This window comes from Lupinus angustifolius, chromosome LG06, assembly GCF_001865875.1.
Source record: "Lupinus angustifolius cultivar Tanjil chromosome LG06, LupAngTanjil_v1.0, whole genome shotgun sequence".
Classification (NCBI taxonomy): domain Eukaryota; kingdom Viridiplantae; phylum Streptophyta; class Magnoliopsida; order Fabales; family Fabaceae; genus Lupinus; species Lupinus angustifolius.
This window is the reverse complement of record NC_032014.1, coordinates 31,995,098-32,022,327: the sequence shown is the minus strand read 5'-3', so window position 1 is coordinate 32,022,327 and position 27,230 is coordinate 31,995,098. Positions and strand designations below refer to the sequence as shown.

Below are 27,230 nucleotides of genomic sequence, written 5' to 3'. Positions count from 1 at the left end.
CTGATAAAGTACCTGAATATCAAGATTCAAGACTATAGCTTGGGTTTTTAAGTTTGTGGGGGCCTAATATTTTTATGTTGAATCTGATGTCTAGTTTATGCAATTAGATACCCTTCAATCTCGTCACACGCCTTTGGGACACATATCTAGCTGAAGTGGATGCCTTACCAGACTTCCTTGTGTACATATTTGCCAGTTTTCTTCTAACGGTGAGCTCGCATGCTTTGGCCTTTTCACAAATATAACTATTTGAACTAAATTTCATCGACAAGGAAAAGTATTCATTGGTCAATTTGTTAATGCATCTTTTTTCCCGCCTGGTACATTTCCGAAATCGAACTTGTTATTTGCACCACTTTACTATACAATGCATTATGACATTTACCACTGAACACTTAGTTCTAATTTAGTGTCTTTTGTAGATTGTACTGAATCTTTTATGCTTTACAAACAACCTAGTTCCACAACCTAACATGCTATACTAGTTCTGAACTATCCTATAATCTCATATCTATTCGTTCTAATTTAATGTCATTAGATGTATGCAATGCTAAAATCATTTAGTCCATAATCAATACAATGGTTCCTTTTAGGATGCCAAGTTATACAAACCTCCAGTATGTTTCTGTGCAGCAATGCGCCTTCTTGTTTTTGTTCCATATGTTCTTGTTAGAAGGTGAGCCTCGACGCAACGTTAACGTTGCTTGCCTTGTGACTTGGAGGTCATAGGTTCAAATCCTGGAAACAACCTCTTCGCTTGAGAGGGTAAGAGTGCATACATCTACCTTTCCCAGACCTCAGAAAGCCTCGTGCACTGAGAAACTCTTTTCACACGTTCTTGTTGTTTACTACTTGGGTCTAGGAGGGGATGTTATTGAATGTGCATTAAAATGACACCGAAGAATACAATTCTAGCATCATAGCCATACTTCAATGATGATTGTGCAGATGATGATGAATATTCTCTATCATTGAGTCTTGTTGCTTTGGAATGTTTACATGTATAGTGAATATTGTGTGGACCGTTATTTTCGCAGTGGTCGAACATGATCCTAAAGCTTGATTTCCAAGAGTTGGTAATGTTCCTTCAACACCTTCCAACTCAGAGCTGGACTGAGCAGGAGCTAGAGATGGTGCTTTCACGTGCATTCATGTGGCACAGCATGTTCAACAGCTCTCCTAACCATTTATCTACCTGACCAAGCAATTATGACTTCCTGTATTTACTTCATCAGACCCTTAGAGGACGACTTTGACGCACGGTAAGGTTGTTGCTTAGTGACCATGAAGTCACAGGTTCAAATCCTGAAAACAGTCTCGCCGCATGCGAGGTAAGGCTACGTACATCTACCCTCCCCATGCTCCACAACAAATTTTTACATGTATCCTGCCTTGTAGTATTTTGTAAAGGATAGATAATAATGAACAAGAGACTAAGAGAGCTTATTTTTTTTATGTATTATTCTTTATAAATATATTAAAGGGATGGCCTAGTGCAAGAGACTCTCGTTTAATGGATCTGGGGATGGTAGATATATTTAACTTTATTCCCCCTGGTGGATATGTTATTTCCGGAATTTGAATTTGTAATCTCTTAATCACTAAACAACAACCACCGTTGCGTCAAATTCTTCCTACTACACCAAATCTGTGAATGAGTAGAGTTGGTGGGAAAAGAAATAAGAAATATATCTATACACCGATAATGAAAGAGGTTTTTATATTGACAATGTATCATCTACCATTCATATTTTATCATTATTGACTCTAAAATCTAAAATAAAAGTAATACAAATAAGTGGTGGATAATACACTGATTGTGTATAAATCTTTATACTACATAAATATTATACTTAAAGAAATAATACAATATATTATGGTAATCTTCAACTTATTCTCCTTCCTACATTTGCAAACATTTTACTTGTATAATTTGTTTCACATCTGGGTTATTTATTGCATAAGCAGATTGTTTGATTCAAACATGCCAAAAGTCCAATTTGATTGATAACTAAAAATACTCACCACAAAGCTTAGTATAATGAGGACTTGAAAAGGAAACAAAAAATACATGTTCTTTGTTCACATGTACACATTTATCCCATTTTTACTTATTGGCCCTAATTTCTATGTTGACCATATTCATGATGTATAGTGGAAGGTTACTAATTTATGGGTGACATCTTCTGTCCCAAAAAATGTATTATTTCATGTGATATTGTTTATAGTTGGTCAGAAAAATACTTAATTATTAAATTTTTAACTTAAATATATTTTTTTACAATCAATCACAAGTAGTGACACATTATTATCCTAATTTGCACTTGTAGTGTTAAATAAAAAGTCTAATTAGATTTGAGTGATTAATTGAAGGCTAAGATATCATAATAGAATATTTATATAGGATATTGGTGGGAGAGATTATTAGAGTTTTCAAGAGGAAATAGTTGACAAATAAATATTTCCGAGAGAAAATAAGTCATATATGATGTAGATAAATTTTCTGTCTCTAATATTTAATGGAAAGGTCATAATTTACACGCTTTACCAAAATTTAAGGTGAAATACGCTTTTTTCAAATATGCAAAGGTACATATTTTCCATAAAAATATTAATGTTTTGTTTTTATTTAAAAGAAGAAATATGACACAACTTTGCCATTGCCTTTGGGAATATTGAGAAATACAGTACATCTCTATCATGTGATAGCTCCTCTAAAATGTACTACATCATATCAAATATTCTATATTTTTCAAATGAAGGAGACTACTTAGTTTAAAAAATTTATTTCATATCTTAAACGTAATTTTTAATAAAATTCAAAAGTTTGAATTAATAATTAAATCTAAATCATTAAACTTTTTTTAAAATTGATGACTAAAATATAAAGTAAATCCCCTTTATTTTTTCGAAAATTTGTTTAACTAAGTTTTATTTCCACGAAAATAAGAGTAATTTTGTTAGATATATGTTTCTTTTATGGCTTGAGTCCTCAAAATTGTAAAACATTTATTAGAGGGCCCTTTGTCCAAATAAAGTATTCATTTGCTAACATGTCTGAATTCAATGTTAACAAATAACAACACTACATGTTGGTTTAAGTGGTACATGTTTGATTCCCTTAAGCAAGAACCCGAGTTTGAATGAATCCGAAAGTGATTAGTTATTTATCAAAAAAGGTGACAGTACAACAAAAACTGGTGTTTGTGTTTTCCCTTCAAAAAGCTCTCTCTTCTTCAAAATCTCAAAATCGACTCTTTTTCTCTCTCTCTCTCTCCAGCGATCACACCGACGGAAACCAAACCTCGCCACCCTTCTCCGCCGCTTCGGTTTCTATCCCCGCCGCATCTTCATCCTCCAACCGAAGCAGCCCCCTTCCAATCATCACACAATCCCTAACCAACCTACACACGCTTCAATTTTCAACCTCCTCTGGAATTGATCAATTAGATTGTGATTAAGCTCATACAGGTTCACTATTTCTCTTTCAATTTGTTTCTCTTGCTTTACTATCATGAATTCTATGTCTTTAGCTATTTATTCATCTTATTGCTATTGACGTGCAAATTTGAGTTTTAACCTTAGAAGGAGTCGTAGATTCTTAAATAGGACCTTAAAATTAGACTTACCATAGGAAATAAATAAATAACATTTGAATCTTTGCACGCAGTGCATAGAAGCTTTGATAATGGATTTGTTAAATCATACTCATAAGTTACTTTTAGGGTTTGAAATAAATGAAAATTTTAATATATGTTATATCCGGTAAGCAATAGAAGCTACAAATAGGGTGGCAATGTAGGTTGGATATGCAACTCCAAGGAAACAGAGAAGGAAACCTCTTCTGTCTGCAACTCGATTCCTCCAAGAATCCATATGCGAAATATTTTCAAATTGTTATAAGTATCTTTCGATTTTTGTAATTCATCTATTTTTCCTTCCTATCAAAAGCCTTACTTTGTTTATTAAAAGAAAAAAACTTTATTATCATTCGTAGATGTGATTGTGCTAGGCTATAAAAATAGGATTGTGCTTAGAGGTTCTTTGGAACGGATCATGGGAACAAGGAATATAGGACGACATGCAATGTTAAAAGTTGGGGGATGTGATTCGAGGGAGGGGGTTAGGTTCCCCCAAAACCTCGAGTTTTCCATGAGCAAGACTTGTTGTTTACTCTTTACCTTTGACAATATACAACTTATCCTAAGCCATTTATTTCTTTATTTTAATGCATACACATTGACGTAAGCACCACTAAATACCATTTGGAAACAACAAAATTACAATTTCGGGTATCAAGGGTGGTATGTTTCCCCTTTAACCTCTAGTTTTTCACTGTGATGGGCCAGACTGTTTGTCATTTATTTTTAATCTTCACAGTTCACACCATGTAAATATATTTTGATCCATTTGTTTGTCTTAATGTATGTCCCATACGTTAAAAAAATACTATTTGAAAATGACATTTAAAATTTTTGGTGATTTTTAATATTTTGAAGCATATGAATTTTGATTGATGAACATCTTTGACATTCGAAGTTTTTGTATTTTTCTCCTCACAAATTTTCCATTCATTGATTTCTTGTAGGGATTGGTTTATATATTAATATGGAAGGGTCTCATTAGCATTTCACGCAAGTTTATGCTTTACTGTAACTGAAAGTTAAAAATAGTTCCATACATAGTTTAAATATTTCTAAATCCAATATAAGATATTAAGGGATGTAGTAGACATTATAGCAATAGCACGAAGGCTAGTCCCAGAATTTTGACTTGAAAGTTAACATGTTTATTTTTAATTATTGAGCTTTTACATTCATAAATTCATTTTTGGTCAAACCACTAGCTTTCCAGCCAAGCCTGACCCCTTTCCTTTGTTTCAAATGGCTTCATCCGTTTCACTTGCAGCACCGCCAACTTTTCTTGCCAAAAGCCCCTACATCATAACAAGAAAAAAAGGAAGGAAGCATAAATGTTTATATAATTATTTTATTTTATGTTTGACTAATGACTCACTAGTTGAAGTAGTGATGCATTGACCCAGAACCATGGTTGAGTCAATCACTGATTGGTGTATTAAATCTATGTTGTAATCTTAATTTAAATCTGGGGATAGCTGTTTTATGAATATATATTTATTCTTTCTTTTGCCCTACACTGTAAACTGTACCCTAGGAATTGATTTTCTAACTATTGTAAATTAGTTGGCTGGGGCTATAAGTGAGGATGAATTTGCAACAAGCTGGGCAGCCGAAACCGTCTAATGGATATGGCCGTAGGAAATATGAAAGAGAAGGGATAATGAAATCAGAGAATAAGATCTCATCTGGAAAATTAAATGCCAGCAGATTAGCCGTTACAGGTGAAATTCTGAGCTGAATATTTTATTATTTTCTTTGTCGCAGTGTTGCCTATGTTCTGTTTGCTGATTTTTGTATAGGTGCATTGACTGACAGTAAAGATGGTAATTATGAGAGTCCTTCACATGATCGACTAGTATATATAACAACATGTCTTATTGGGCACCAGGTGGAAGTCCAGGTGAAAAATGGATCTATATACTCCGGAATATTTCATGCAACAAATGCTGACAAAGATTTTGGTATGTTGTGTTATATACTTGTTATTGATTTTGGTGTTACTTGAGAGTGAAGATTACATTTTTGTATTATTGAAAAGTTGACTGATGCAGAATGGATAAGCATATTATTTAGAATATTTATATTTTCTAGGAATAATTGTTTCTTATTCTTTGTAATTTGGGGGGGGGGGTTATTTTATTTAAGGAGTTATTGTTTTATTTGGGTTAGGGTAGTTCTGTATCACTGATTAAACTGGTTGCTGCTTCCTGTTTTTGTTAATACCTTTTATTTGTCATAGAAAATTTGACTTTGTTTACTTACTTTATCATTACTACTCTTCTAGGAATCATTTTGAAAATGGCCCACTTAGTCAAGGATGGTTCTTTGCGAGGGCAGAAGTCTGATATAGAATTTGTCGGCAAGGCTTCTTCAAGGATTTTAATTATACCCGCAAAGGAACTTGTACAAGTCATAGCAAAGGTGTAGTATTTTCAAATTGCAATGTACTCGAAGAATAGTGATAGCTACTTCCTTTGAAATCCGCAATCTTGAGTTTTTACTAGGATGTTGTATAGCAATAATTGGAAAAGTTTTGGTCTAGGATTAGGTGAAGTGGTGAACTTGCTTTTGACTCATTCCCAATTTGTTTGCTGATGATATTTTTGGTGTGTCAATCATGGTAGGGTGTTGCTGTTACTAGGGATCACCTACCTAGTGAATCGCACCATGATATGCATCAGGAACTAATGGTTGATTCATTGATATCTCAATCCCGTCATGTTGACCTAGGGAGAGAATTGAAGCCTTGGGTACCTGATGATGATGATCCTCAATGTCCTGAACTGGAAAACATCTTTGATGGCCTTTGGAACAGGTGTTTTGACTTATTATTCTATTATTATTTTAATAAAGTAAAATTTATGTATAGCAGAATTATCTCTTGAAACTTTAACAACGACATGATGCTTATTGGTTGCCTTTATTATTCTTTTTACTTAGAAGCTAGCCTAGAAACCAATGTTTAGTTTCTGTATGTGGTAGATTTTAGATTTACATATTTTTCCACTTCTTGGTCGGTTAGATACTTCTCCTCTGGTTATAATTAGCACTCAATATTGGCTATTTAGAAAGAAAAAAAACAAAGAAACTAGATTCTTTGATTATGTAATACTATTTATAGTTCTTTTCTGTCCTCTCCCATCCCAATGAACCTGCTTCATTTACTTTTAAGCATGTGTTAACTGTTCATGTAGATCAGTAGATGACCTTTGCTAGTCATATTACTTCTTAGGGGTTGTTAAGAGTAAAGATACAAAATATAGATATATTTGTGTTGTTTGAATATGCTAAAACAGTTAATCAAGATTTTAAATAGTGGTTATGGTTTTGGAGACTCCCAAAACCTTGATGTTACAAACTATTTGTGGCAAACATGGCTGCAATTGTGGTCTTCATGCAATTTTGGTGACTCCAGATAGTGGTTCAGTTTGGAAAGAATGTTGAAAATACATCAAGGCAAGGGAAAAGGATACGAACTAGAGTGGAATAGAAACATTGTTGGTTATAACAAAATTCTACCAGAGAGCAATGGACTCACCAGTTGTGCATGATTCCAGAGTTGCCTTTCTTTATCCTCTAGATAACATGTTAAGAGTTAAGAGAGAAAAGAGGCACAGTGAAATCTGTGTATGAATCACACGGGGTACGCAGCCTGTAATATATGAAGGCCATGTAAATAATATAAAGATTACAGTTATTGTTATTAACATAATCACATGATTTGGCCAGTCTATACTCTATACAAAGAATCTAGAAACTATTTACATACTTTTCAAAAGGGGCACTTTTCAACGCATTATGATTCTCTAAACTCTTTGTTTGAGTCTAGGTTATTTTTAAAGTTGTAGATGAGGATTCATGTGTTTTTCCTTGTTACTAAACTATACTCTTGGGCTGTCTATAACCATTGTTGGTAGATAAGAAATGTTGCCCAAGGAACTATCAAAAGGTCATTGCCACTGCTTCGCATTTTGGCTATTACTATGTTCTTGATATAGCTAAAGGGAACACAATATTTTTGTGGTATATCCTCAGTTATTAGGAGAGTTTTGATCGCGTATATGAAATTGTTGCTATAATACTATCATTATTTTACATGAGGTTTTTTCTTTCTCTTTTCACATTTCAATTTCTTTATATCCCCTCCAGTTTGTCTTATGTTGCCAATATTTATTTTTTTAATTTTTTTAAGGGGATGGAATCAGTTTGAAACAAATGAGACATTGTTTGGTGTAAAAAGCACATTCAATGAGAACCTCTACACAACAAAGCTTGAAAAAGGTCCTCAGACAAGAGAATTGGAAAGGCAAGCTTTAAGAATAGCTAGAGAGATTGAGGGCGAGGACACCCGAGATCTTCATCTTGCAGAGGTTTCTGTGGATTCAATACTTTTCTTGTTCTTATTTGTCATTGCTCCTTGTTAATTGCTGCAGTTTTGTATTTGAATACCACAAACTATGGTTTCCTGAACAGGAAAGAGGCCTTAACATGCATGGGAACCTTGATATTGATGAAGAAACTATGTTCTCTTCAGTCTATAGGGGTAAAGGTGTTGATGATAGTGGATATGATGAAAATGAGGACATGTTTGATTCACACAATTCTGACACCTTTGGTGGTATGTTTGGTTCGGTCATGAAGGGAACTGGTGAAATAAGTTGTGGAAAAGGCAATGATGGAGCTCCAACAGTGCGAAATTCCTCTTCTGTGGTATTTCCCAATTCCATTTTTGATAACTAAATGTGTGGCATTTCATAATTCTTAATCAATTTTCACATTGTAGGACTCTGGCTTGTTCTTGTGATTGAGTACTACTATTTTATGTTTATGCATTCTTGATTTTAATAAATAGTTCCTTTAGATTTACTTGCATTTGGAAAACTTTGGTTACATAAAGGCACTGGTTTGTTCCCACATGCCCCAGCTTGTATGTTGTTGTTCTTTAATTTTCTTTTATTATTAGTCATTGGCCGGTGTGAGTTATTATTGATGTTTTCAAGAATCAGCAAAAATCAAAAGTGGACCTGGCAAAGGAGAGGTTCAATGTTTTAAGGTCCAACCAGGGTTTTGCATATACATGCAAACTTCGTAGATATATGATAGGTTGTTAAAATTGTATCATACATATATTCAGTATAAAAATAAGGTTATTGACCCATATGGAATTAAGTTTTAATATGATCAGTTTGATTTATGAAAAAAATCAACACATTATAAATAACCATAAAATGGTAAAAAAATTGTACAATATTAAGAATCTTCAACAATAAGGTTGTAGAGTTACAAAATCTTGTTAGATAGCCATGTTTCTGTGTGTAAAACTCTATTTATATTTACGTTACAAATAGAAACAACTCTCACGGGAATGAAATGTAACTAATAATTTGAGCCCATAGCAGTAGTAAAACTGACATGGTGGTTGAGAGCCTGAGACTCCCTTGTCGATTTGTGACATTTTGCCAGAAACAAATTGGACTGGCTCAACCACCCAAACCATGGTTGGTTCATATATTCTATGAGCATGGCTGGGTCAGTTTGTTTACAGTTAATCTGGTCCAGTCTGGGTTTGAAAACAATGGTTATTAATTAGGAATGAAGACATGTTTGCTTTTATGGAGTTAATGGTGTTACTAGATAACTGATACAGTGATGGCGTCTATAATTCTGTGTGTACTGGTGTTTCAATCCTGAGGATTTTTCCCTGAAACTTCAAACTTTGAGTGATACAACATCATGTAATATGTTCGGAACTTATGATCATTGAACTTTAAACTACTAGATTAGCAAAATATCCTTAGAAAATATGAACAAAGTATCTGGCACGTGACTGTTTTTCTGTTGTGACATATTTGTGAATGTATTCTGTTTGAAAGTGTAATGAAAATTCCAAGTCTCATTATCCTTTTGAATCTGATACAGCTTAAACGTCAATACTAAAAATCATAGATTGCTTTGTCCAGGAGAATGTTGGTATCAAAAGTTCCCTTTTCAAAACTTTTGCCCTCTTTCCATTTGACAATTGATATGTTTTCCTCTCATCTTAAAGATTATTTTACTTTAAAATTTCAGCATAATACTTAATGTCAATTGTTTGTGCAGGATCACCCAAAGTTGCTTCAGTCAAGTACTGGTTTGGATTTAATTCGCACTGGTTCGCATGGTCATGCTAAGAAGTTTGCATCCGAACTCCCTGCCAAAAGCTACTCGTCTTTCAATGGAGAAAGCAGGTATTTGTTGCCTCTTTTTTTTGCTTTTCTATATAATTACTCGTTTCCGCTTAGTGATTTGTTTTGTTTCCCCAATAATGAATTTCTGAACATAAAGCATACATATCAACTTTGTTATGAATTCTCTTGTCAAACGGTCGTACAGGATTCAGGAGAACTTTGTTACTGATCTACTTGGAGGCAATGGGAATACAAAAGAAGAAAATAAGATAGTGAGTTGAAGCTTCAGCATAATTACTCAAGCTTGTGCATACAGAAATATCTCACATGTGATTGCTATCAGCTCTAACACTCAAATCTTTTCTTTTTTTCTTTATATGATGCAGCAAGCTGTGGATGTTCAACTGTCAAAATCTGAGGGTTTGTGAAATCTTTTCCTAAGCTTTCTGCAAACTGAGCTGATTGTTGTGCCTGAAATGATGCAAATGAAACTAAACTATTCTCATATAAGTGATTATTCTGTTTATTGTAAAGGAAGTGCAGAAGCTTACAGTTACTACTCAATCATACTTCTGAAAGCTCTCAAAAGTTCAAAACTTATTATATAAGCTGTTTTTTTTATTGTTTGTATTCCACTGATCTTACAAAATTAGTGCAGATTCAAAGGCATCACTCTACTCGAAGAAAGATGGCTCTGATAAGGGGGTATTGTCTCCTAATGCCACGTCATATGCCCCTTCTAAAACTCATGAGAAGACAGGATCACCTGGTGATTTGACTGGGAGTTCAGCATCTGGCAAAGCAAATGGGGAAGCAAAATCTTTAAAATCACATGGGCCGTCTTCTCGTTCAAATTCTGTGTTAGGAGTGCCAACATCATATCGTCTTGGTTTATCTCCAAGTTCATCAGTGGGTTCATTGTCTTCTGAGAAATCAACTCTCAATCCCAATGCAAAGGTGTGATAGTTCATGATTAAATTTTTTTATAAATATGAGGAACATTTCACTAACTTTGGTCTTTTATATCCTGATATGTCTCTGACCTTCCTCTTTTTTTTTCCTCCATATTTTAAGGAATTCAAGTTCAACCCTAATGCCAAGAGTTTTATTCCATCTCAACCACCTATCCGGCCCCCCTCCCCAGCGCCTGAAGCTTCCTTCTATTTTCCTACTAATGCAACTACTGTACAAAATGTGCCAGGCATGCCCATGGGTATTGGAGTAAGTATTCCATGTTCAGATATTCTTTTATCTCCAGTGAGGAAAATATGTATTATATTACATTTTTCAGTTTTAATTTTACCAGATTCCTGTATGGGGTTTTCATTTGATAAAAAGTCCCATACATGAGAGGCAGCTATGAATTCATTATCGTACTTGAATTTTAGTTAAATTAAAGCATATATTTGGTTTTCCATCGACCTATAAATTAGGTGGTTTCTACTTTATGTTACTGCTTATTTCTGGTTTATGATGATTGCCTTAATTTACTGGGTATCTGCGGCTGACCAAAATTGGGATTGAGAGGGTGGAGTAAGGTATTTAGTTCACTTGCTTCTTCCACTGTGGGTGTGTGATATTTTTTGGAAGGTCATTTTGAGCATCTACTGAATATATATAGGAGGAAGTGATTCAACTGAAAACAATTGTTATTTTGAGAAGTGAGAACAAATAAAATGGACCATTGGATCTTATTTGAATGGTCTAGATTAAAAGATAAAGACACATGACTTTTTTAAGCGATCATGTGTCCATTAACTACCTCTTAATCTTAACTGTGCATATATGATTGTATGGCTCGGCTTTATTGGTCACACAAATTTTATATGAGAATTGTTCTCACAATTTTTATGAGATAGGAGTTCATAGTTATGGGGTGAAATATTTCCCCAAGGCTTATTGTGAACTTCGTTTTGCGTCATTGGACTAAAGCATTATGATTTAGTGTGAAATTGAACTAGTCACCCCACAGTCATCGTCACAGTGTATTGTGCATATTATGTCATATACCAGTGTGGTTGTCCAATCTTGTGTTTTTTTAATAACGACAACAACCAAAGCCTTCTCCACTACGTGGGGTTGACTCCATGGATTAGATGACGCCATTATAAATTCTAGATAGCTAATTAAATTATACAAAGATAAATGCCTCATTCTGGCAGGGGCTTTAATTATTTACAAACATCGTTGTGTTGCCTACGTGTTGCAGGTTGGACCAAATTTTTCTGGGCCGCAACCTATCATATACAATCCGCAGGTAGCTCAAATGCAATCACAAACATATTTTCATCCAAATGGGCCACAGGTAGGATATCATTTATAGTATATCACTGGTGACTGTTACATGAATTTTGGTGCTTTAGGGTAACTGATTACTGTTTAATTGCAGTATGGTCAGGTTCTTGGTCCTAGGCAAGCTGTATACATGCCAGGCTACCTACCTGTAAGGACTCACTTCTTTTACTCATAATTTGTTTTTATTTTTGGTAGTTTGTTAAAAATTGTTTATATTTTTCTTTTACAAATTATCTTTATTCTTTACTTCCTTGCATAGTTTCATTATCTCCAGTGAGGAAAATATGTATTATATTACATTTTTCAGTTTTAATTTTACCAGATTCCTGTATGGGGTTTTCATTTGATAAAAAGTCCCATACATGAGAGGCAGCTATGAATTCATTATCGTACTTGAATTTTAGTTAAATTAAAGCATATATTTGGTTTTCCATCGACCTATAAATTAGGTGGTTTCTACTTTATGTTACTGCTTATTTCTGGTTTATGATGATTGCCTTAATTTACTGGGTATCTGCGGCTGACCAAAATTGGGATTGAGAGGGTGGAGTAAGGTATTTAGTTCACTTGCTTCTTCCACTGTGGGTGTGTGATATTTTTTGGAAGGTCATTTTGAGCATCTACTGAATATATATAGGAGGAAGTGATTCAACTGAAAACAATTGTTATTTTGAGAAGTGAGAACAAATAAAATGGACCATTGGATCTTATTTGAATGGTCTAGATTAAAAGATAAAGACACATGACTTTTTTAAGCGATCATGTGTCCATTAACTACCTCTTAATCTTAACTGTGCATATATGATTGTATGGCTCGGCTTTATTGGTCACACAAATTTTATATGAGAATTGTTCTCACAATTTTTATGAGATAGGAGTTCATAGTTATGGGGTGAAATATTTCCCCAAGGCTTATTGTGAACTTCGTTTTGCGTCATTGGACTAAAGCATTATGATTTAGTGTGAAATTGAACTAGTCACCCCACAGTCATCGTCACAGTGTATTGTGCATATTATGTCATATACCAGTGTGGTTGTCCAATCTTGTGTTTTTTTAATAACGACAACAACCAAAGCCTTCTCCACTACGTGGGGTTGACTCCATGGATTAGATGACGCCATTATAAATTCTAGATAGCTAATTAAATTATACAAAGATAAATGCCTCATTCTGGCAGGGGCTTTAATTATTTACAAACATCGTTGTGTTGCCTACGTGTTGCAGGTTGGACCAAATTTTTCTGGGCCGCAACCTATCATATACAATCCGCAGGTAGCTCAAATGCAATCACAAACATATTTTCATCCAAATGGGCCACAGGTAGGATATCATTTATAGTATATCACTGGTGACTGTTACATGAATTTTGGTGCTTTAGGGTAACTGATTACTGTTTAATTGCAGTATGGTCAGGTTCTTGGTCCTAGGCAAGCTGTATACATGCCAGGCTACCTACCTGTAAGGACTCACTTCTTTTACTCATAATTTGTTTTTATTTTTGGTAGTTTGTTAAAAATTGTTTATATTTTTCTTTTACAAATTATCTTTATTCTTTACTTCCTTGCATAGTTTCATTTACTCTGGTTAGAAAACATCATATGTAATTATGTATACACTGTTGTTTTATAATCTATATCTCTCCTCTGCTGTGATAAGCATTGTGGGAAGATACTTGATAATATCAGGCAACAGCTTTCTGAATAACTTAATACATGCTTGATGCTCCATCTTCCTGTATCATGGCATGTCTGACATTCTTCTTAGCAATGATGGTGAAACATGGATTTCTTCGATTAAAGTGTGTTTGATTGAAATTAGTTTTGCAAAAAAAAAAACATTTACTGGAGGTCCAAATAAGCATAATTCTATGGCTGAAGGTGTTTGGCAAAAATATAATTATAATCCTAGTTGTTTCTTGGGTGAAAATAAGCATAATTTTTATAGCTTTACTTTTGAGCATTCATTTTTTCTTGTTACTCAGATTACGAATAATCTGAACTGAATTAAAACAATCTAAGCTGTCACTCATTATATACTTTTGGGAAACATGTGCACTTAACATTCTGAGAAATAAATCTTCTCAAATTTACAGGAAATGCAATACAAGGGACGCGATTATTAACGGCTTAGCTGATTGTCCATTCTTGGCAAGTCCACTCCTTTTCCGAAAAGAATAGACTCAGTGGATGGCTTGAAAACTTATAAATGATGATATCTGCAGCTTATGAGAAGATTTCATGAATGGTTTATTTATATATTCCATGCAAGGTGGCTCTTGTGTTATGACCTTGTAGTTATTTCTCAGGTTTTGGTGGGTCTAAATAAGTTTTTCATCCTTTATACTATGTAACATTTACTTTTACTTACTAATCATTCCTCTGACCATTAAGATATGTCTGCATCCATTAGGTTGCTACCTTATCAGTTTAATTATTGGTAAGTTTCTGATATGCTTTTGATATTACACACGTTATAGTTAAGACTTAACAGTTAAGACATTTGCTTGCTTTACAATTGTGGCATCTTTTGAACTTGCCTGATTTTATCAGTTGAATTTATGATTTAAGTGATGCAATTTGACTTTTAAAACACTGCTAAGAGTTATCCATGAGCAGTTTGTGCTACTGCAGTTACTACAAAGCTGTGCTTCAACAATTCAGTTCTTGAAAACGGAAAATTAGTATTATTCCAGAATAAGTATATGAGTGTTTGGTGGAACCGGATCCACTGTCCTTTAAAAGTTTGTGTCTCATATCTCTGACTAATCGGTGTTTGCCAACAAATCAAAAATAACACTTTATTTTAATTTTATTTTATTAAAATAATATATTAATTTCACATGTTTTGATATAAGTGAAGTGAGCCAGGAATGGGGACACCAAGTTGGGACAGACGATCCCATCCAGTGTTTGGCACTGTTTGAGAAACTAGGTAGTGTGTGTTTAGTACATAAAAAAAAATTTTGTTATATTAAATTGAGCAACAACAGGTGTTCGCCTAATATAAAAGAAACAATCAACCAGTGATCTATTTAGAGATTAAAATAATACAAAGTTTTGGATTTATACACCAATTTGTAAAAGATAAAGAAGTTTGAGTTACAAACGAGGAGAATCAAATCTAAGATCTAGTTTGGATTAAATCAAATAAGTGCACATAGTTCACTTCTTTGTTAAAAAAAGATAGCTTCATTCCTCATAATTCAAATTGACTACACAACAACAACTCATAACAGTCTCCAAAGTTTAGCGCCCTTAATACTTTCAAAGGAGCCATGAAGATTAAAAAACTTTTTAATTGTAGGAATGTGGATGGGGATTTGTAATCAAGAGGAGAAACTTTTCCACAAGCTTGAGACAAACTCACGATATGAATAAATGTTCTATAGATTTAACATGGTTGTTACAAAGAGTGTAAATCATATCATCTACTTTCACTATAATATTCTTTTTGAACACTTCATCCTTCGTTGGTAACCTTCGCCTAAGCAAGACAAAACAATATATATTTGAAGATACACAATTAGTCCAACAATTCTTTAAAACTTTATCTATAGGTGATTGTTGATGGTTCAGTTGAGCCATTATGTGGATTTAACCACAGAGACACTTGAGTCATCTAAACCCCATCTTCGTGTACTCATTGTCTCATCTTGCATAATGGTGTTGAATCAAATCATACAAATTCCTAACAAATGATTCATCTCTACCAAACAAATTCCTTCTCCAAGTAATTTCCTAAGACCAAACGTTGTCAATCCAGGAGTCACTATCTCCCACCCGAGCAAGCTGGTTCCTAGCTAGGTTAAATAACCTAGGGAAGACATCTTTAAGGCTTTGATAACCCATCCAAACGTCTTGCAAAAAAAAGTTTGAAGGCCATTACCAATTTCTTTCTCGATATTATCTACAAACTAACCACTACTAATCTCATTTGAAGAGCACACTTTTCTCAAATCCTTCCACCATCTCTATTTAAGGACCAATCAGAACCATATTTTGAGTTGATTACCTTTAAATGAAGATTAGATTTATATTTATAATTGATTATAATTATAATTATAACCAATTACAGTCTAATTATAAATAAGTCTTATTACTAACAAATGTTGATTTATTAGTATAAGATTCTATTGGATATCTATATAAATCAAAAGATCAATTGTTCAATTTTTGAAAAACACACTTGTTCGACTGAGAAGACACAAATTCCTTGCCAATGAGTACATTTGGTTATTCAAAAAAATTAAATTTGTATAAGTTTGGATATATTTGTAGAAAAATGTGATAATTTTTTGTTTGGATTATGAAAAAAATGTCTTTACACATTAAATAGTAGAAATCAACAAGTTGTTGCTCTAGTATGGTAATGTCCTATTAAATTCTAAAATGATTAAAATATCAAGAATTCAATTCTTAAGAATGACATTTTTTGAAGGGATAACCATATAACTCAAAAGAGATTGGTTTATTACTTATAAGATGAGAAAATATCGTTAGTATTACAGAAACAGTAAATAGTAAAAAGGAGTTATGAAATTATTGCTAATGTTAATAATAAGGAGAATGTAAACAATTGTATTAATGATGAAGAGAAAGTATAAATTTTGTCCTAAAAAATGATGTTTGAATTGGAAGTGGATTAAATTTTTCAATGTCATTCTCTTAGTATTTATTTCTTAAACAATAAACTTTGGACATTTGTTAACAATCACTAATAATAGGTACTAACAAGATATTGGTAAATTCCACTAAAATTTTAGGATAATCAAAAAATTAAATGTTCAATTTTTTAGAACGATATTTGTTGAAATAGACAATTACATATCCTTAAGGGAAATGGTGAAGCATGAGAGATAGTGAACAGGTTATTAGAGAGCTTGTTTATTTCCTATGTCATTGTTTATAATTTGTTGAAAAAATATATATTTAAATTAAAATTTTAATTATTAATTATTTTTTAATCAATCACAAACAATGACACATAGAATAATATATATTTTTTAGTTAGAAAATGTCGACCCTAATACCATTAAAACATTTGGTTCAATGTATGAAACAAGGGGCATTGTGGCAGTTACTTTTTTTTTTGTTAAAAATCATGACTTTGGGACTGTAAATAAAATTCAAAATTAATGTTTGGAGAGAGAGTGAGAAGTATCAATATGAAACTTAAATAAACATGAAGAAAAAATATACACTTTCACATATTATCACTATATTATTCATTATATAATTTAATTATTATTGATTCTTCAAAAAAAAAAATGAATGATAATTATGTATAAATCAATATGATGACAATGCAAATATATTATCCTTTTACTTTAAAAGATGGATTCAATATAGATATACTGATAGTGAAAATATTTATACACTATTAACAAATTATATATTATTCATATTTTAATCATCATCGATTATCAAATAAAAGTAATATAAATTAATGATAAATAATTTTCTGATGGTGTAAAAACTTTACACTAACAATATGTATATTTTAAACTCTTAAAAGATACACTTGAGTATGAATTTTTTGGAAAATTAGAGTATCAATACCTTAATTATCCGTATTAGTTATTTTTCTCACAATAATTAATATCCTTAGTTGAATCATTTTAAATTGTATACATAGATGAAATCATTTTAAACCACAAGTTTTCTTTAATGACAAAAAATCACAATAACTTTCTGACATCAAATCCTTGAATTTTAGATGTATAATTATCAGCTATGAGCCTATGATAGTTCAAAAAAATAACATCACAATCAGTACAATTTAAATGTGCATTTTTTCTTTTCAATATAAAATCCAAATTTTCCAAATATATTTCACCATTACAAAATATCATCGTCACATTTAAAAAAAAAAACATGATCATCCCTTAGAATATTAGAAACTAAAAAAAATCCCAAAAACAACCTATCACTTTCAAATAAATTGAATATTACTTTGCTAATTACCCTTTTTTGTTACAATTTACACTTTGTTTTTATAAAAAAACATAATTTAAAACCAAAATATACATATCAACAATATGCTGATCTAGTGGTGTAAGCCTCAAATATCAAGATTCAATTCTTATAAATAACACGTGTTGAAGTAAGCAGTCACACAACTCGAGATATTAGTTTCTTATGTATATAGTAATATGATATCATTGATAATACAAAAAAAAACCAAAAAACTACATACTAAAACACACTTTTAAAAATTCAAATTATAAAAATGATATTTAAATTACAATTAAAATATTAAAAACTACACAAACAAGAAACAAAAAAATAATACAACTGTTGCAATAACACAGGTTAAAAATTAGTCAATACATTAATGATACGCCTTTAATATAATAAAAAAATATAATTTAAAATTATGGATCTGAACAAATCTTCTTCTAATTTTGTATAATATAAATAAATAAAAAATAGAAATAAGTTTTGGTTTACCATAGAAAAAGAGAGAAACGCTTAGATATATAATACACACTTTCTTCCTTTCTCTCTTTCATTCTCTGCAACTCACTCTCAACTCAAATTCCGAAAACGACACCGTTTCAAACCCTCTCTCTCTCTATCTCTCTCTCTCTATATATATATATATAATGGAAGCGCCGGGTCGATCAGTGGAAGAAATATTCGAAGATTTCAGAGGCCGTAGAGCTGCTATAATCAAAGCTCTTACCACTGGTTTCTCTTTTCTTTCTCTTGCATTTTCATTTTTTTATGTTTTTTTTATTTTAATTATTATTGATATGTTCATCGATTATTAATTGAATAATAGTAATAATGATAATCTGAAACTGAACATCAATTGCTGTTCAATTACGATGCTGCATTCAAATGAGAGGGAAATTTGTGTTTTTTTTTCAATTTTATTTTTGTTTATTTTTTTATGCGGTGGAGTGGAAGTACCTTATTTATAAAATTATTACTGTTGTAAATTTTTGGGGAAATTAAATTGAATTTGGAATTACAATGAGGTTGGTGTAATTTTTTAAATAAGGTGGTGGAAGCTGTAATAAAGTTTGAAGATAAAAGAGTTCTGTAAAATTTGCACTGAACTATTATTATTATAGGAATGTTATGCTAATTATTTTTAGTGCTTAAGTATCTATTTTTGTGGTGATGATGTTGCAGATGTTGCAGATTTCTACAGTCAATGTGATCCTGGTTAGTCATGCCTCAACAGTTTCTTTCGATTTTTGATATAGTTGAAGGCTTTTTGCACTATTTGTTTGAATGCATAGTATCAAATTGTTATTAACAAATATTCGTAATAAACACTGAAGTCACTAATAAATATGTTCTGTATGTTATATCTGGGTTTTATAATTCAAAAGAAATCAGTAAGTTTAGTGTATTTTTTATTATATATGTTTATGTAATCTAAACTTTGTTCCAGCAGTTATTGTCTTCTATGTAACGTTCAGCCATGTTGTAAACTTTGTATGTGCAATAGGCACCAGGAAAATGATGCATGGCCACTAGGGGTTGGTAATTTGCATTTTGAAATTCCCCCCCGTAAGACCAGTGATAGAATCTTATTAACTGATCTTGACATGAATGCATTTGCATTGCCATCCCTGGCGTCATTATCTGATAGACATTCTTGTATTGTTAATGCTTGATGCCAGGATGTCTTATCCTCTTCTCTTATTGTTCTTTCTTCTCATGGAATAATGTTTCTTTTATTATATACAAAAAATTTATTTAGAAGTAAAGGTAACATGTAGTTCTTATCGCTGAAAATAGAAAATATATTTGAAAGGGCAGAGTTACAAATTGTTCTATGCAGATTAAATTGCTTTCCTTTATAACCATTTTACTCCTTGTACAAGTTTTGTATAATGGTCATTTTATTCTTTCAGAGAAGGAGAATTTGTGCTTATATGGATTACCTAACGAGCAGTGGGAGGTAAATCTGCCTGTTGAAGAAGTTCCTCCAGAGCTTCCTGAGCCTGTGCTGGGCATTAACTTTGCTAGGGATGGCATGCAAGAAAAAGACTGGTTGTCTTTAGTTGCTGTTCATAGTGACAGTTGGTTGCTTGCCCTTGCCTTCTATTTTGGAGCCAGATTTGGGTTTGATAAAGGTGACAGGTAAAACTAAATCATTGATGAATAGTTGCCCACTTTGATCCTAACTTGCGGTGGGAGATCTGGATGCTTGACATACGTAAAACTAAATTAACATGTTTAGCATTACCGAGTACTGACTCACCTTAAGGTTTAAGCTAGTGCAAGGAGAAGTTGGACATTTACATTGACTATGGTGTGACTTGTAGGTCGCTGGTCCTTTATCTAATAGCCATGATCAATGTTTTTTCAGTCATCACTTAACAATCTGTATTTGTTCTTGTTCTAGATGCTTGGTAATGTTGGATGTGTTTCTTATGCATCCCATCTACTCATGATTTGGCATCTTTAATGCAGGAGGCGGCTGTTCAATATGATGAATGACCTACCAACTATATTTGAAGTTGTTACTGGTACTGCAAAGAAACAAGTTAAAGAGAAGTCTTCGGTTTCAAACAACAGTGGCAGCAAGTCCAAGTCCAGCTCTAAAGCGGTAAACAATATTTTTCTCTTCACACCTAGACACAAATCCTCTTTTAAATGGAGTCCTCTTGGCCTTGCTTATTGTGTATTATTTTTTACTTTGCTTACACATCCAAACGAACATTTTAGTGGAAAAAACTGTTGCATCTGTTAATTCTTGCAACCTCTTTGTACCCCCATAAGATGAAATGTGATCTCGAGAGACATGGCAGGCAAATTTTTATTCAACTTTTGATGAACTACCTATATGTTTGGTTTTATAACTGCTATCCCCTTTCCTGCAAGAGATGGAGAAATAAAAAAGGAAAAAGAGAACAGAGAGCAAAGGATCTCAATTTGTTATATCATGTTTTTATTATTAATCTGAATTCAGCACATAAAATTTGTATACTTGATTCTATATGTACTATAAAGTTGCAGGGAAGGTATAATCATGTATCTGACTTGAATAGGCGGTGTTATCATGTTTGTGGTTTGCTTCTTTCTCCTCAGAATATTGATAGTTTTCATTCTCATCTTATAATTGTATGTTGGAGCAGCGAGCTCCTGAGGCTCAGGGTAGTCAGTCAAAGGCATTGCAACCAAAAGACGAGGATGAAGTGGAAGAGCTGGGCGAAGATGATCACGGCGAAACCTTGTGTGGGGCATGCGGTGATGCTACTGATGATTTCTGGATATGCTGTGACATGTGCCAGCGGTGGTTCCATGGAAAATGTGTGAAGATCACCCCTGCTAGAGCAGCGCATATCAAGGACTACAAATGCCCATCATGCAGCAGCAACAAGAGAGCTCGTTAAGCTGAGTTTAATTCCATCATGGACAAAACTTTGTTTAAGTCTTTAATATGATTCACCTTTTCTTTCTAGGTGCAACTATTGATGGATAGTTTTTCTGTATGAGACTTGTAGATTTCTTTTCTAGGTCATTTAAGAGTCGAGTTTCGGCACATGCCTTGTGGCCTGCTGATCATGAGTTAAACTTCTCTAAACAGCCTCTTCACTTGTGCGGGTAAGGCTGTGTATATTTACTCTCCCATACCTAATTAAGTGGAGCTTCGTACATTGGATCATCTATTTTTTCTGTGTCGGGTCATTTTACACCTTGGGTTCCCGGAAAGTTGTGTTGGAACCATAACTTCTGGTCACCTAAATCTTATGAAAGTGAAGGTATCATATTTTAGACCATTATATTTGTCTAAGGCACACGCCCCAAATGAATAGGGTGGCCTTTTAGCATATTAATTTGGCAGGCCCTTTTGAATGTTGGAAAGTAGTGTTCAGAAATATAGGGCCTCTCATAACGTGAAGTCGGAATCTATGCCCTGATACATATAATAAGAACCTAAAATCAAATATAAAAAAACATGTTTGAAATGTGACACCAAACAGCACGTGACATGTAAGTGTAGTGTGTAGAGAATGAGTCTAGTAATAACGTTTAAGTAAAAGCTTAATATAGGCTTAGTTTTAAATGCCTAGTAAAATATTGATTTATCTTCCTACAAATCTTTTTACACCATATAAGTAAAAGTAACATGTGTTACAAAGTATATTATTGATGAGTATAATTTATACATTGTCGATATAAAGATTTATACATAGTCATTATATTATTTACAATTCATTTTATTACTATTTTTAAAGAGTCGATGAAAATTAAACATAAATAAATGGTGGATAATAAAGTGATAATGTATAAAATTATCATTATTAATGCATACATCTTTTTCATATTAATAATGAGAAAAAGATGTATACATCGACATGGAAGAGTTTTTTCACTGTCACTCCATCATCTACCATTCATTTTCAACTATATTTGATTTTTCACAAAAAGTAATCCAAATGAAGGGTGAATAATGCACTGATTATGCATAATTATTTACACTGTTAGTATATCAATATTACACTCATTAATAACTAATTTATAATTACATATATCACTTTTTGTGGTGTATGGGCATATGAGGATCTTGGCGAGAATATTAATCTAAAAAAGTGGTAATGGAATGGAATGATGAGAAGATTGATGATTTTATGATGAGTTCTTGTTAAGAATGAGAAAAGATGTATGTATTGATACGGTAAAAGCTTTTATACTGATAGTATAAGAGTTTTTTATATTGATAGTATAAGTTTTTTATACCGACAATGTGAGAGTTTTTCGCTATCATTACATCATTCATCATTCATTTTTAATCATTATTTACCTTTATACAAAAGTATTACAAAATGAATGACGGAGTCACACTAGATTTTGCACTCATTAACAAAACTTGTAGAGCTAAACTTCCATAAAATGCCAATTTAAATATGTACTGATTCTATCTATTATACAAGTAGCGAAGAGATCTACTTACTCTAAGAGTAAATTTTTCCATAAAATTGATAATTATGATAACTTGATCTCCACTCATATAAGTATACAATATTTCTGAAATAGATAACATAGGGACAATGTAATTAACATTTTAAATAGATGATACTCTAATTCTAGCTAGGTTCACCACCCTCTGTTACCATGTTGGTACTCACACCATTCAATTAAAGTTATTCACTTTTTAGATAGAAACAAATTTCTTAAAAGTTGTCCCCATTTCCCTCCAACAAACATTAATAAACTTTTAAGATTTCAAAGTTAATCAGTGGCTGCTATTCCTAACTCACAGTTCTTGTTCAATGCTCTCTCTGCATACTTTGAATACTACCATGCTATTTAATATTGAAATCTAAATTAATATTTCAACTTTGGCCACAATATCTCATGTGACATGATAGTATAGACAGACTTCCAAAGGAAACATACCACATACCAAAAAGAATCACGTATCATATGACTATAAGTGAAACTTTAAGGTTAGCTCTTTCTTCTATATGAAGCAATATCAATGGTGTGTAAGAGAAATGTAGATTTTTTTATACTACCAAGAGTATCTTAGAAAATTTGTTGTTAGAACTTTAACTTTTTATTTGGAAAATATGAAAGATGAGCTACAATGACTTGTTGCATTGATAAAAATGTACCATGCCCTAATCACTGAAAATGTAGTCTTGATGCATCAAAACCAAAAACAGGGTGCAGTGTTGCTGAAACACCAGAGAAAAGTGGTGCACCAAGGAAGAAGAACTTGGATTTATCAAACATTTTTCAATCAGTATCAGCAGGGACATAAATGATAAACCTTCGGTGCAAATTCAACATCGGTAGCAGCAATGTTCATGTTTGACACTTTTACTCAAAAACCCAATTGAATACACCACAAACCTATAAATAATTCAGAGTCAAAATCTGATTTTTACTTCAAATTCCAATGATCCTCATCATCTACAAGACTACAACTACAACCCAAAACCCTAATAATGGATCAAAAGCCCATTCAGGAATTAAATCATATTTTGCCACGTTATACTAATTAATTCTATAAAATTGGGACTGCTCTTTTGAAATGCACATTGTCTTTTCTTTTATTAGGCATTTCCTCGATAAATGACACTCTCAACAAATATTGAACATAGTACCGATCATAACATTTGATCTTTGATATATTACGATAATTAAAAATTTAATAGAATATTGCTCGAGACTAACACATGGTTGATAAATATATTATTTCATAAATATCTTTCTGTTATTATTATATCACCAGATTTAACCGTATAAGTTTATGTTGAATCCTTAAATATATTACAATATTAAGAACTAAGATTAGATTAATAAAAACAATATTTGATGAAAAGCACAATCATAATTCATATGTCCCACAAAATTTAATTTTTACATATAAAGTGGAGATGAAAATTGACAGTCTACAAAGCCAATTAAAAAATAATAAAAGAATAATATAATATATATAATATATATTTCATTACCTAAAATGTGGAAGTGGGTACTGCTTTGACCGTTTTTGAGCAGTGGCGGCGGCTCCCAAGATCCAAATTTTAAAATCTACTGCGACAGAATGCATTAACCCATTTATTACAACCTAGTTTTTTTATTCTCAAATATTAACAACTATAATATATTTCCTATTTTTAATACCATTTTCAAATAAATCATTTTCACATACAAAATAATGTATGTATTGATATTGTGAGATTTTTTTACACTGTCATTATTTATACATCATTTAATTTTAATATTAACTCTTAAATAAAAGTATTATAAATAAATAGTAGATGATATACTGACTTTTAAATCATTACACTTTCAGTACATAAATATTATAATTTTTTTTATATACCCTTATGAATAATAACTATAATTACTTATATCTCTTATTAAATAAAAAACAATTATCAACAATGGGTTCATCAATCGATGGTGTAAGACATAATTAAATCATAGAAAAACCACAATATTAAGATTTTAATTTTTGTAAGTGATACAAATTGGGAGGAACAACTCAAAATGACTAGTTCAATGGAAAAAACTGATATAGAAACATATATAACACGTCATATTTGGAGACAAATGTATTTGTTTTTTTGTACCATTTATAACTAAATTTTATTTAGAAATAAATTTTTAATATGTTGCTAAGATTTTATTGATAGTTTTAGGCACATATGTTTTTACATCTTTCTCCTAATTCCTTACAAAAATTAAGAAAAGGTGAGAAGATACTGAACAAAAAAATAAAAAACAATTAACAGTTAATTAACTAATGTGTTGAGATATAAAATCTCTTCCACCCTGAATCTAAAACAACCTTTGATTCTGGGATCTAAACTAGAAATTACAAATTACAAATACAACAATGGCTTCTTCTTCTTCTTCCACTTCATTGTTTCATTCATCAAACCCTTTCTTTCAAAAATCCAATCTTTTCACTTCCAAACACACCCAAACCCATTTCACCATCAAATCCAGTTCCGAATCCCAACCCACTCCTCCTCTCGCCACCAAACACCGCCGCCCCGCCGACCAAAACATCCGTGACGAGGCACGCCGTAACAACAACCACGACCACCTCTTCTCCGCCAAGTACGTCCCTTTCAACGCCGATCCTTCCTCCACTGAATCCTACTCCCTTGATGAGATCGTCTACCGGTCTCAATCCGGCGGCCTCCTTGATGTCCGCCATGATATTACTGCGCTCAAGCGCTACGACGGCGAGTACTGGCGCACGCTCTTTGACTCGCGCGTCGGGAAGACTACGTGGCCTTATGGCTCTGGAGTGTGGAGTAAAAAGGAATGGGTTCTTCCTGAGATTGATGATGATGATATTATAAGCGCTTTTGAGGGAAATTCGAATCTTTTTTGGGCTGAGCGTTTCGGCAAACAGTTTCTGGGCATGAATGATTTATGGGTGAAACATTGTGGAATTAGTCATACTGGGAGTTTTAAGGATTTGGGTATGTCTGTTTTGGTGAGTCAAGTGAATAGGTTAAGGAAAATGGGTAGGCCTGTTGTTGGTGTAGGTTGCGCTTCCACCGGTGATACATCGGCTGCATTGTCTGCTTATTGTGCTTCTGCAGGGATCCCTTCGATGGTTTTCTTGCCTGCGAATCGAATCTCGATGGCGCAGCTTGTGCAGCCGATTGCGAATGGTGCTTTTGTTCTTAGCATTGACACTGATTTTGATGGGTGTATGCAGTTGATTAGGGAGGTTACTGCTGAGTTGCCGATTTATTTGGCGAATTCGCTGAATAGTTTGAGGCTTGAAGGGCAGAAAACTGCTGCTATTGAGATTTTGCAGCAGTTTGATTGGGAAGTACCTGATTGGGTTATTGTGCCTGGTGGAAACCTTGGGAATATTTATGCATTTTACAAAGGGTTTCATATGTGTAAAGAGTTAGGACTTGTTGATAGGATCCCTAGGCTTGTTTGTGCTCAAGCCGCAAATGCGAATCCACTTTATTTGTACTTCAAGGCAGGGTGGAAAGACTTCAAGGCAGTGAAGGCCGGTACAACATTTGCGTCTGCCATACAGATTGGTGATCCTGTTTCGATCGACAGGGCTGTTTATGCATTGCAGAACTCAAATGGGATTGTTGAGGAAGCAACCGAGGAGGAATTGATGGATGCTATGGCTCAAGCAGATTCTACTGGCATGTTTATTTGCCCTCACACCGGGGTTGCTTTGTCTGCATTGTTTAAACTCAGGAACAGTGGGGTTATAAAGCCTACCGATAAGACTGTGGTGGTGAGTACTGCTCATGGTTTGAAGTTTACTCAGTCAAAAACTGATTATCATTCCAAGGATATCAAGGACATGGCTTGCAGATTCTCGAACCCGCCGGTGCAGGTTAATGCAGATTTTGGTTCTGTTATGGATGTTTTGAAGAAGTATTTGCTGAGTAAGGCTCATTAGGTTAGCATTGTAAGTTTTGGTCCTGTGTCCTATGTTGGCTGCTAATGCTGCTTATTTACTTGAGGCACTATATTGTTTTTCCATTAGTTTTGAAGTCTTAAAAAATAATTTAGATGCATTTTGTACGCTTCTATTTGTAGGAGCATGATTATTGATTTTGTCATAGATAGACTATCTTTGTTGAGCTTTTAGTAGCTCACCTGGAAATGAAGTTGATGAAATTATGAATACTTATATTGTTTTTCGTGTTTTAAA

General features: G+C 32.9%; 4 protein-coding genes and 1 long non-coding RNA gene across 13 annotated transcripts in view; 4 read left to right on the top strand and 1 right to left on the bottom strand.

The window, feature by feature from the left end:
• The window catches only part of LOC109351275 (GTPase-activating protein GYP1-like), a 6,170-nt gene extending 4,691 nt beyond the window's left edge, over nt 1-1,479 (top strand). For 2 of the 4 annotated variants that reach the window (XR_002108203.1, XR_002108205.1), the window contains exons 9-10: nt 95-209; nt 1,038-1,150. Coding sequence is in view for 1 of the 4 variants with exons in the window: in XM_019592702.1 (XP_019448247.1) it covers nt 108-209; nt 1,038-1,199 (264 nt within the window). In the remaining 3 variants the exon portion in view is untranslated. Of the gene's footprint in view, nt 1-94; nt 210-1,037 lie in introns of all 4 variants that reach the window. The other 2 variants (XR_002108204.1, XM_019592702.1) reach the window with 2 other exon arrangements.
• LOC109351279 lies at nt 1,306-25,510 on the bottom strand. Its single transcript, XR_002108206.1, has 4 exons — nt 25,415-25,510; nt 23,325-23,332; nt 6,754-6,764; nt 1,306-1,316 (listed from the first exon to the last, which is right to left on the bottom strand). It is a non-coding gene; the product is annotated as an uncharacterized LOC109351279 (long non-coding RNA).
• Nucleotides 3,209-14,493, top strand: LOC109351273 (polyadenylate-binding protein-interacting protein 3-like). 5 transcript variants are annotated; one of them, XM_019592700.1, is made up of 16 exons: nt 3,209-3,397; nt 3,458-3,471; nt 5,212-5,362; nt 5,441-5,602; nt 5,926-6,062; nt 6,266-6,456; nt 7,834-8,011; nt 8,115-8,351; nt 9,741-9,868; nt 10,014-10,080; nt 10,195-10,228; nt 10,467-10,765; nt 10,883-11,029; nt 12,018-12,113; nt 12,198-12,251; nt 14,197-14,493. In XM_019592700.1, the coding sequence occupies exons 3-16, from the start codon at nt 5,227-5,229 to the stop codon at nt 14,224-14,226; spliced, it is 1,896 nt and encodes a 631-aa protein (XP_019448245.1). In that variant the 5' UTR covers nt 3,209-3,397; nt 3,458-3,471; nt 5,212-5,226; the 3' UTR covers nt 14,227-14,493. The 5 variants fall into 5 exon arrangements, with proteins under 5 accessions (XP_019448245.1, XP_019448243.1, XP_019448244.1 ...); XM_019592698.1 differs by having other exon boundaries at nt 5,205-5,362; XM_019592699.1 differs by having other exon boundaries at nt 3,209-3,471.
• On the top strand, nt 18,598-21,778 carry LOC109351277 (PHD finger protein ALFIN-LIKE 4-like). 2 transcript variants are annotated; one of them, XM_019592704.1, is made up of 5 exons: nt 18,598-18,764; nt 19,242-19,276; nt 19,975-20,203; nt 20,537-20,672; nt 21,202-21,778. In XM_019592704.1, exons 1-5 carry the CDS (start codon nt 18,709-18,711, stop codon nt 21,457-21,459), a joined length of 714 nt encoding a protein of 237 aa, XP_019448249.1. In that variant the 5' UTR covers nt 18,598-18,708; the 3' UTR covers nt 21,460-21,778. The 2 variants fall into 2 exon arrangements, with proteins under 2 accessions (XP_019448249.1, XP_019448248.1); XM_019592703.1 differs by having other exon boundaries at nt 18,599-18,793; nt 19,244-19,276; nt 21,202-21,776.
• LOC109351274 (threonine synthase, chloroplastic-like) lies at nt 25,417-27,230 on the top strand. The gene is made up of 2 exons (XM_019592701.1): nt 25,417-27,020; nt 27,071-27,230. Exon 1 carries the CDS (start codon nt 25,419-25,421, stop codon nt 26,973-26,975), a length of 1,557 nt encoding a protein of 518 aa, XP_019448246.1. The 5' UTR covers nt 25,417-25,418; the 3' UTR covers nt 26,976-27,020; nt 27,071-27,230.